This window comes from Myotis nattereri (assembly GCF_964212035.1).
Source record: "Myotis nattereri genome assembly, chromosome: 1".
Classification (NCBI taxonomy): domain Eukaryota; kingdom Metazoa; phylum Chordata; class Mammalia; order Chiroptera; family Vespertilionidae; genus Myotis; species Myotis nattereri.
The window spans coordinates 201,387,738-201,399,871 of record NC_138075.1 but is presented as its reverse complement, the minus strand read 5'-3'; the positions used below and the strand labels follow the sequence as shown (position 1 = coordinate 201,399,871).

Below are 12,134 nucleotides of genomic sequence, written 5' to 3'. Positions count from 1 at the left end.
TTCACTCACAAAGAAGCTAAATCATTTCTGGGAATATCATGTAACTCCATTTAAGACTGTAATTCATTTTATATGTAGAACATTTGATTTATACATGAACTTTCAGGAGCATATCAATTAAACTAAGCCATGTACAACTATGGTCAATATGTTTGAACTCCCATTTACCTAAACATTTAGAAGGCCTCCCTAACTGAAGAGTTATTTATTTATTCCTACAAAAATTTATTGAGCACCTACTACATGTTGGCCGCTGTTCTGAACCCTGAGGACAGAATGATGTACAAAGTCAAGTTCTCTGACACTGTGGAGCTTATTAAGAGAGATGACATACACAGAAGCAAAAATGGACACAGTCAGGCTTCAGTGAAAGATAACAGGAGGACCACCGAGGGTGGTCATAGAAGGTTTCTTTGCAGAGCTGTCTGTTGAGCAGAGGGCTTAGTGTGAGGGGATAGATCCTTAAAGGCAAAGGAAACAACATGTACAATTGAAATGAGAAAGAAGTTGGCATTTTTGAGAAGTAGAAAAGTCAGTGCAGCTGGGGCAAGGCTGATGACACTAGAGGAGCAAGGAAGGCTTCCAAGCCATGGCAAGGAGGTGAGCTTGTAACCTGTGTCTAATGCAAAGTCCTAAAAGGAGTAGCGGCAGGGGAATGGCATCATGTAATTTGTGGGGGGGTTAATCCTTACCCGAGATGGTGTTTTTATTGATTTGAGAGAGAGAGGAAGGGTGAGGGAGAGAGAGAGAAACACATAAACGTCCATCAGTTGCCTCCTGTACACACGCTGACTGGGGATCAAACCCACAACCTGGGTATGTGCCTTTCGGTATATGGGATGATGCTCCAACCAACTGAGCCATACTGCCCTGGGCTAATTTACATTTTTGTATTATCACTTTGGCACCTAAGTAGAAAATTAGTAGGTGGGAAGTGTGAGAAAAATATGAAAATCTTGCATATCTGAAAGAGCCGATGAGGTTTATACCCTCCCAGAAACTCATATGCCATCTTTGAGTACTCCACCAATGATAGTGCTTATTATTTATGGAGAAGTTACTGTGTGCCAGATAGTGCAGACCATGTATGAGTGTGTTACATAAATCATTGTCTAATGAACACAAACTCTGTGAAGTGAGTATGATCAGCATCATTACAGAGACGAGGAAACCGATGGTCAGCAGGGCTAACAAAAGTTCCCAAGGTCCTATAATTGACAACTAGCTGAGCTACTAGTATAGTTTGAATCAGGTCTTATCTGCCCCCAATCTTTCAAGTGCATTCTCTGCAGTTGCCAGATAAATTCTCCAAACTCCAGTGAGCATCCTTACTTGGGGAAAAGCAGAGTGCTTTTGAAAAAGACCATTTGAAGAAAGGCTTTTGATCCTGATAACAATCCCACAGGGATTGAGTACAGTACAGAGATACAATCTTTAACTTCTAGTCATCTGGTTATATAAAAAAAATTTTATTTATTTCCACAGATATTAAGAATTTCTGCTAAGGAGCTAGTGGGAAAGTAACACCCCTGAAGGGGAAATCAATAGCAAAATGTCAAGTGTTCAATGCGAAGGCCTTGTTCATGAGCAGTTTCTCTGCAAAGTGTTAGATGTGAGTCAGGTGACGGCAGACAGCAGGTCTCCCGTGTGTCCTCGAGAAGCAAAGCCAAAGCTGCACCCTCCAGGCCAAATTAACCCTCTCCAAGCTTTGACCAAGTTATGGGCCTGTTATTAACAAGGTGGGAGAGGGTGTTGGTTACACATCAAAAGCAAGGGGCTGCAATGCCTGCTTCCTCTTTCAAATGCAGAGACTTGTGCACCCAGTCATCTAGAAACTTTTGTTCTCCTGGACCAGGAATTGTGAATTTCTCCCTCGCTGCCTGCTGACATTTCTACCCTATTTCTTCTAGCCCACATATTTTTAGTGTTACCCAAATGATTTATCAGCTAAATCCTCTATTTTGAGGTACATTTCACTAAATCCATGTAAATTATATTCCACTTCAGTTGGCTTGGGTTATATAGTACATCACACACACACTTATTAAATGCAACCTAATCTAAAATACTGTAGACACTGTTTGCCCAGCTGGTGTGGCTTAGTGGTTGAGTGTTGGCCTATGAACCAGGAGGTCATGGTTCGATTCCCAGTCAGGGCACATGCCCAGGTTGCGGGTTTGATCCCCAGTAGAGGACCTGCAGGAGGAAGCCAAACAATGATTTTCTCTCATCATTGATGTTTCTATTTCTCCCTGTCCCTTCCTCTGAAATCAATAAAAATATATTTTAAAAAATAAGACACTGTTCACGTTCATTATGTAATGTAGTTTTAATGAGTATCTGAGGTCTCAAAAGAATCAAGTTAAAAACTCTTATCACTTATATATCCCACTATATCTTTTTAACTTAAATTTTAAATGTTATTAAGTAGCTATTTTCTCAAGGATGGAATATAAGCAATTCTCTGTTATTTGAAAAGCAGAGAAAAATTCATGTAAATGTATGCCCAATAATGTAATATAAGAAAAATATGTTCGACTTTAGAATTATTCTCCATAATCTGTTTTACTTTTCTCAAACTTATTTTGCTTATTAAACTTAGCTTGCAGGTCCCATGGACATCATAATTGATAGTAGGAAGCAATGGCCTAAAAGTGTAATTATAAAATTAAATATGATGATAAATATAATAAAAAATAGCATAAGTCCCCAAAGGATACCTGAAAACTGACTATAAATTATCATCCATTATAACACAAAATGGAAAACTCTCACATGAGAGCATTTCTCAGGACAAACCAGGTCAGGAGACAAACAAATCTTACCTAAGAATGCCCTAAAGACTGTGAGCAGCTTAATGAGCATTTTGCAACTAATTTGATTAAGAGCAGAAACTGAATTACAATAAGGATGATCAAAATGAAATAAAAGCCTCCTGGAAGCCAAATGCATTCTCTTTCATTGTCCTGTTTATGCACACACATGAGTCCAGAGGAAGGTAAATCAAAAAGATACAAATGCAATTGAAATTAAGGAGAAATGGAACTAGAATTCAGCTCAGAGTATTCTATGTAATTTTCTTTTAATCCATATACTAGTCTACATCCCCCCCCCATCCTTCAATACTTAGCATGTGTTATAAATAATTTTTGTGTTCTCAATTTCATCAGTACTTCCCCTTCTTTTCAATCCACTATTTGGTAACTCCTGCTGACATCTATTGAACTGTTTCTAAAAGCCAGGCACTATTCCAAACTCTGTCACGTAAAGTTCACGTGAACTTTGTAAAATAAATACAACTATTATCCCATGTTATAGATGAAAAGGCTGAGGCATGTGCCTCCATAGCCTGCTTTCTCAGCCACTGTGTGGTCAATGGTGGCCCCCAAGAGATATGCCCATGTCCAACTTCTGGAACAATGAATGTGACCTATTTGGAAAAAAGGGTCATTGCAGGTGTGATTAAGTTAAGGACCTTGAGAAGATGAGTTCGTATTAGGTTGTCAAATTGGGCCCTCCATCCAATGACAAGTGCCCTCGTAAGAGACAGAACTGAAGACACAAACACAGAAGAGAAGGCCATGTGAAGACGAAGGGAGAAACTGGAGCGACATGGCCGCAAGTCAAGGAAGGCCTGAAACCACCAGAAGCTGGCAAGGGAAGGAAATGAGCGTGCACGCACGCGCGCGCGCACACACACACACACACACACACCTGCCAACACCCTCCACCAATCCCTGGAGGGGACATGGCTCTGCCAGAGCTTGGACTTTTAGTTTCTAGAAAAGTGAGAGAGAGAATGTCTGTTGTTGAAGCCACCCAGCTGAAGTAATTTGTTCAGGCAGCTCTAGGAGACCAATACTAAAGACACTGTGTACAGGAGGCAACCAATCGATGTTCTCTTAAGCCTAATCACACCTTCCTTCATAAATAGTCCCTCCTAGGAACATAAGGGGCCTCCTTGCTCCCATGTGTGGTTTCACTCCTGGGAAAGACCTTACAGAGCTTCTCGCTCTTTACCCTGAAGACACCCTCTGCAGATGGTTCTTTCCAACAACACTTTCCTGAATGCTGTGTCTGCTAATGGTTCTTACGGTTCGGAACCTACTGTTTCTATTCTATGGCCATGCACGCTTTTTCCAGTTCAAATAAAAAATGGCTTTGCCTATTGAAAGCATATTTTATACACTAATTAAATTAGTACAAATAGCATGCAATCTATTTGCACTTGAAAACGCGATTCATTCTAACATTACTATTCTGAAAACTTCCTAACATTTCAATTCAGATAATAATTGTGATTATTATTTTAACACATGCTTTAGAAATGTATACTTAGTATTTCAAATATCCCCTGACATACTCTTCATTGATATACCCTTATTGGAAATCATTTCTAATCCTAGTTGATATTGTGCTGGCAGACCTGATTTAGACAATGAGATATGGGACTTTTGAGCTGATGCTATTTGGATGAGATTTTTAGTCTTATCTATTGAGTCCCCATTAATTGCATGCCCTTGCTCAATGGTTGCTGGTGAGTTCAGTTGGTGGGAGGCCCCAGTAGATGGAAGGGCATGAGGAGAGTGAGGTCAGGGTATTTATTCCTTCTCTCTTCCTGAGGCACCGAAGGGCTGGCTGTGGCCATGGTCCTCTGGTTGGGTCGCACCACTTGGCCTGTCAGGAGACCCGCCCCCATACCTGTAACTCTCTCCAGGTGCTGTCCCCCCTGTCCTCCCTAATGTGGGACCTGGTGCCTCCCATCACTTATTTGTTCTCATACGCCTAACCACACCTTCATAAATAGTCCCTTCAATAAACTCTTTTCCATCACCCATTTAAGGATACTGTCTGTCTTCACTGGCATAGCTATTGAGTATCCCAGCTGATAGCATCAATCTAACATACTGAATAATTTCTTCCCATAGATAAAATTATTCCAGGTTTTCAAAACATTTCTTGTTTAAAAGATTTGCAATTGGCTATGATTGGTGTGAGTTATTTTTTTTTCTCCTTTAACAACAACAACAACAAAAATGTGATAACTTGGGAGAATTCTGTTCCTCTCAGACAATTCTGCCACAACTGACTCTTACCACTGAATGAGATTTTGTTTCCAAAATACCTGTCATCACCATCACCGACGCACTCGGGGAAGGCAAGGCTACAGCCAAAAAGCATGATATGTTGATAGCAACTGAGGCGGTGGAGGTACATGAAGAATTTGAGGAACTTCTCCATTTCCATGTTTTTGACAATTGAGAAGAGAGGTGTTAGCGTGGTGTGGTAGGGCAGCATCTGACATTGGCTGTGGGTGATGTTCATGCAGGCACCTGGGAAGTCAAGATAATTACATTTAGGAGCAGGCACAACAGAATTACATGTTTACAAACTCATTTGATATGAAAGGTTAATGTGTTCATAAGATAAAATATATTCTATAAGTAAGAATGATCATAGACGTATATATACATACATATAAGACTGGGGGATGCACGCACATGCAGATGTGTGACAATGAAATCAAGCTACTTATATTCACAGAGGAAGAGCATCTGTGGCCTGGGCAAATGTGTGGGAAAAATACACTCACATGTAGCTGGTGGGCATAGAAATGGGCAATCGTTCTGGATCACAGCTGGGCAGGGCAACATGTATAAGTCTTTTAAATGTGCATATCATTTAACACTGTAATAGCATTTCTAAAAAAATTATCCTAAGGAAATAATTGTGATTTTGAACATGGATTTATCTACAGGAATCTTCATCATTATATAGTTTTCAATTTTTTAAAAGATATAAATCACCTCAGCATTCAATGAAGGGGATTGGTTTAAAATATTATGGAACACACAACAGATCACTTAACTTAGATATATGAAAGATGCTTTAAAAGGTCATTTAATCACATGGAATGGTGCTTATAATATAACACATAAAAATAACAAGTCACAAAACAATTTGTATACTATGATCCTGTTTTTAAAAACACGTGATTATACAAGGATTCCCAATCCTGACTATGTTGACAGTTCAGGGTCAGCCCAGAGCCCCTGCTTTCATTTTCTCACGGCTGTCTTTCCTCCAGGGGAATGCCACCTGCACATCCTTTCCTTCCCCCTCATTCCATAAATTTGCATGGTTCGTCTGATATAAATCAAAATATTAATAAGAGACAGTTATATTTTTCTTTTTAATGTTTTTCTGTATTCTCTTCTTGACTTACATCGTTTCATTATTTTATAAAAATTAATTGAAACTTTGGTTATTGGTTAAGCAGGCTACTCTTTAAAAGAATCTTCAGGCTTTGAAAATGAAGTGGAAATATTAATTTTAATTATGTTGCATGTAGCAAGAACAGAAAGAAGTTCAACAAGAAAGGGAACATCTCTTCTGAACACTGTACAATTCCTAGTCAAAGAAATGGAGAGAAAAATCTTCCTAAGCCTACGTGTCACTTCATTTTAATAAAGATAATGTTTAAAAAATAGAAGGCTGCATCTCTGGATAAAATGGCCAGACCAACCTTTGATCTAAAATACAGAATAAACATACCCTACCGCAGGATTCCCACCCCTTTTCTGCTTCATTCATTCAGACAGATCACCTGAAACATCTCTCATCCTCTTCTCTAGGCTACTTCTAGGCACACACTGCCTCGTCTCACATCTCTTACAAAACTCTCTGAAAACCACCCAAGCCCTACAGGAAGTCATTCCTCCAAATAACTAGAGTGTAACCATTAGCTCAAAGAGTCCTACACTTAATGGAAAGACACAAATCCTCATTGGTATATATTTATTGATCACCCAAAATACACTGAGCTCAGTGGGGCATGATCACAATATGATTTCCACTTTGAAAGGGAACCAGTGACATGCAGAACTTCTCTGTATACTAGACTCTAGTATAGACATGGGGGGAAAAAAATAAGTACACAACACTTTTTTTGGACCTCGTCAAAATAAAAGTACAAAATGGGAAAGAAAGGAAAGAGACAAAGAAAAGTCCAAATTAAAATACACAGACGGAACACAAACAGACACATATATACATGAGTTCTGCTTTGCATGAGTGCTGAGGTAGAGAGTTCTAGGCAAGTTTTATAAATATGACATGCAAGTCACTTAGTAATGGAAGTTAAAACACAATTCAGTATGGGAGGGATTACGGATGGGGAGAACGTATAGACGGGAGACTTCAAAATGGCACAATTGTATGCATGGTGCTACAAGCAGAGATGTTTGCTTATAATTTTCTCCGTCAAAAACATGAAATCATTTATGGAAACTTCAGTGTTAAGAAAACATTTGTTGAAAACAAACCTTGTGCCAGGCATCAAAACAATCACTCAAATTCTCTCATTCACAGTTGTCCCATTTTCACAACCCAGTTAAGCGACATCGCATCTATATTATAGATGAGGGAACAATTTCAGAAAGACTAAGATATCTGCCCCACAGTGCACAGCTATTATGTGGAAACTCCAGATCTTCAAACCTATGCCTTCTGAGTAACCTCTGTTTGGAGTCAAAAAATTATTAGAGAACATAATTCCTAATGGCCAATGAAAAAGAGGCTAAAAAGTATATAAAAATATATCACAAGGTCTATATTTATATTCATAGGTATTATACCCATGTATACTGAGCATATGCTATAATTTCTTTTATATTACACTAGAGGCCCGGTGCACGAATTCATGCACAAATGGGGTCCCTCGGCCTGGCCGGCGATCGAGGCCTATCAGGGGGCCCAGCTGGCTGAGGGGAGGGACCGCGGGAAGTTGGCCTGCCAGCCCCCTCATTGCGGCCTGGTGGGAGGGACCGCAGGAAGTTGGCCAGTTAGGGGGAAGGGGCCCCAGGAGGTTGGCTGAGGGAGCGCACTAACCACCAGGGAGCAGCTCCTGCATTGAGCGTCTGTCCCCTGGTGGTCAGTGCTTATCATAGCTACTGGTTGACTGGTCGTTCCGGTCCTTTGTTCCTAAAGGTCACTTAGGTTTTTATATATAGAGATTATTTTCTTTAGGGGTCACCAGCTTTGGAACTTATGTACTTGATGATGAACCACTTTTGAAGCAATGAGATGGCCAGAAGGCTCGTTCACCTCACCTAGCCAAAGAAAATACTGGATATTGAGAGATCATTTGAAAAATACAAGATAGGGAGGAAAATCGCATTTTGGTGGATTATACTATGCTCAAGACAGTGTGAGTTTCACAAGAGAAAAAAAAGAATGAATTGTAATAGAAAAAAATTTTAAGTGATATTTTCCTAATAGCAAATTTCCTTAGGAAATCAGAACCTACACTCAGTAAATCATAAAATAATAGTGTATAACCTTAAAAATAGGTCTCAAAATACTTGGTATAGACATACATAGTAATGCTTTATATCTGTGTAATGCTTTTCAAATTTTTTCCAAAGCACTATCAGATTATAAAATATAATCTTAATAATATAATACATATTATCTTGTTATAAATTAAGAAACTAAGGCTGTCATAGATAGGTATGTAGATAGGTAAGAATGGATGGATGGATGGATGGATGGATGGATGGATGGATGGATGGATGGATGTACAGATGAACGGATGGATAGACGGATGGACAGATGGATAGATAAAAAGGCAGCAGGCAGACAGATAAGAAGCGATTTGCAGTAGGACACAGTAATAGAAGTAGACTGACACAGAGGCCCTCCATCTCATGACAACCACTACACCAGAGTGGTTAATAGCACAGCAAATGCTGACGGAATTCGAAGGAACAGAAATTTAATGTAGGGTGAACAATTAGGGAAGATGTAAGGAAGAGGAATAACTCATTTTTGATGGTTGAAAGATATATAAATAAGGTCTGGATTGGCAGAAGGGATAAAAAGTGTACATAGTACTGACAGAGAAAAATTAAATACAAAGGCTGAGATTCATAATTGCATACGACAAAGATTGAAAAGCTTGATTCTGGGCAGAATAGTTCAACAAATTTAGCCGAGAACATGCTCATAGCCAACAGATATAAAAGAGAATTATTCTTTAAGACTCTTGACTCCAATTTTTTTATATTCAAGCCATTGTGCAAATAAATTTTCTATCACCCCTCCTGCCTCAACACTTGTAGCAAATATTATTTTTTTCCTAGAATGTTCCACTGTCTTTGAAACATGTAATTCTAGTGGTATGTTTGTGTACATGCCCACCACGGGCACTCAGTTCTCATAAGCCGGCTGCAAGCTGTGTGCCATTCAGAGTCGTTTCTCTGTGGGGAAAAGGAAGGGGACTTTTGGAAATGGATTCATTTATTATTGCTACTCCATCTAACATGGGTAAAGAAAAGAGGGAAAAGTCTATTTCTCTTCTCTGAGAATTTACTAGTGAATCTAATAGAAATTAAAAGTCAGGGATGCCACACAAGAAGATGTAAAAAGATTCAAAGAATATAATTCATCATCGTTTATGCAGACATCATTACTCAATTTGTGTGTCTTCTCCTTAACAGTTACTTCAAGTTGTGCAGTGGGAAGGAAAGCTTAGAAATAGATCTGAAGACCAAGACAGCCTCTTAATGCAATGTATTTCTGGTGAAATATTCTTATTAGATCCTTAATTCTAAAACACCATTACTAGTAAGACATCATTTAATAACAAGTAAATAATAAATTTTCAGAATATTTTTTGATTACATGACATGTCCCAATATGAGAAAAAATTAAAATATGAAAAAAGTGCTGCTTGGAGTTGAGGAGATTAGTTATTGACTTTTTCTTTAGTTTTCTTAAACTGACTCAAGAGTTTCTAGACTAAACTGAGGCTTTCTCTATTCAGATCACATTGCTAATGTTTCTAGATACTAGAGTTAGGAAGGAAAGATGGGTCTGTTGTAGAGTTTTCCTTATGTTCATTTGGAAACTATAATAAATTCTGGGGTGTTTTTTCCTACTCCTAAGATTAGGTAATATGGAGTTAAAAATTCTTATTTATGTGTGTTTTTTTTAATGCAAAATTAACAACAATTAATGGTTAGTTTTTTCTAAAGTAATAAACACTCAATCAAAGGCCCTGAGTAGCTGATCTTAAAATGATGATACCCACAGCCAATCTTATTTAGCAAACCACTTTGGTAGTGGTTAAGGAAAACAACAACAACAAAAAAAAACGCTGATTCACTTACTACTCATTTCTACACCAAGTCATTACATTAATGGTTTTTACAACACTCACATTCTCTGTTATCCCTTAATGACAAATAATTTCATTGTCAATCAGTGCAATATATTCACTATTTGTATTTGATTTTGACTTGCATAGAATTTATTGCAGTAGTGGGTTCCTTTAAAAATCCATTGAAATCAAATAAAAAAATTGTTTTTAAATAAAAGCAAGGCCCTAGCTGGCTTGGCTCAGTGGATAGAGCGTCGGCCTGCGAACTGAAAGGTCCCAAGTTCGATTCCGGTCAAGGGCACATGCCAGGGTTGTGGGCTTGATCCCCAGTAGGGGGCGTGCAGGAGGCAGCCGATCAATGATTTTCTCTCATCATTGATGTTGCCATCTCTCTCTCCCTCTTCCTTCCTCTCTGAAATCAATAAAAATATTTTTAAATAAATAAATAAAAGCAAGACTGCCTAAATCACAATTATATCACATAATAGTGTTATTTGACAGGAAAAAGCTCAAATTAAAATAATGAAATATCAACTTTCTGAAGTATGTTGCTATATTTTTTCTAATTACCTAACAAGAAACCTCGGTAACCTTGCTGACTTCCTATGGACGATGCACATTTAATTGAAAGGCTACTAGTAAGAATTCCATTGCACGAGGAAGCGATATTTTATCAGAGCACAGCTGCTCTGTCCTAATTTACCTAAACTGACTCATTTAACTGAACTGCTTCACGGGAATCCCTTGTGGGGCCTTCTACGCTTGTCTTTCTTCTCGATCCCGAGAACCGGAGGCCGTTGTAAAGAGCAGATCTCTGTACAGCCCTTCCCAGGGGTTTGGGAAGCCATTCGTGGCAGAGTTGGCTTTCTTCACTCGTCTTCCTTTTTCATGTCTCTCATCCAGTCTGTCATCAGTTTTGCTGCTGCTTCCCACATGATAACTTTCATTCCCTCCTCTTTAGTTTAAATCCTAGCCTTTTCCTGGCTGTATACTACTTGGAGCCTTCTCAGAGGCACACTTTTATCTGCATATTGTTGCCCTTAATATCACCAAGCAACTATAATGCCCCCGGCACTGCTCTTGGCCTTCCGCATCCATGAGCTCATTTGCCTTCCTGACAGTTACTCTTTCGCAGCTGAGGAAACAAGGTTAAGTAATTTTCTGCAAGACTCACACAGCTAGTGAATGCTAAGGCTGGAATTCAACTCCAGTCATCCCCTCCAAAATCCAAGGCTCTTTCCTCCAAAAGCTGCCCCATAGCCCAAATGTTATAGTTATCTTCTCACCTGGGTTTATGAGCTCCTACTCTGTATCAAGCACTGCTCTACGTGCAGAGCATTTGATACCAAGCAAAACAAAGCCCCTCCCTTATGGAGCTTATAGTCCAGGCGGGACGACAGAAAACAAAGAAAGAAGCAAAAATAGCATCTGGCATTGTTACACATAGTCATAATCCTAATGCTCAATCAGCAAGACCAAAAAAGCAGCTATGCCTCCTTTTTAAAAAAAAAAAAATATATTTTATTGATTTTTTACAAAGAGGAAGGGAGAGAGAGATAGAGAGTTAGAAACATCGATGGGAGAGAAACATCGATCAGCCGCCTCCTGCACATCTCCCACTGGGGATGTGCCCGCAACCCAGGTACATGCCCTTGACCGGAATCGAACCCGGGACCCTTCAGTCCGCAGGCCGACGCTCTATCCACTGAGCCAAACCAGTTTCGGCCAGCTATGCCTCCTTAAGGAAAGACTAACATCACAATAAATCTATTACTAGGATGAATGGAGGACTATTAGTTTTGAGGGCTATTAGAATTGCTCCACTAGGAAATAAGTGAAAACTAAATATGTAAGAGGCAAGAATATGATAAAATTCAGATGCTAAGAAGAAATTTGACCCACTTTTTAATTTTTTAATAATTCATATTCATGCTTAAGCATTTTGCTTATTGCATCCTGTCTTCATTGTTCC

General features: G+C 39.0%; 1 protein-coding gene across 2 annotated transcripts in view; it reads right to left on the bottom strand.

Moving 5' to 3' along the window:
* The window catches only part of CORIN (corin, serine peptidase), a gene marked incomplete at both ends in the record, with an annotated part of 202,761 nt that overhangs the window by 130,087 nt on the left and 60,540 nt on the right, over positions 1–12,134 (bottom strand). For both annotated transcript variants that reach the window (XM_081088332.1, XM_081088333.1), the window contains one exon: positions 5,126–5,333. In XM_081088332.1, coding sequence (XP_080944458.1) covers positions 5,126–5,333 — 208 coding nt within the window. The remainder of the gene's footprint in view (positions 1–5,125; positions 5,334–12,134) is intronic.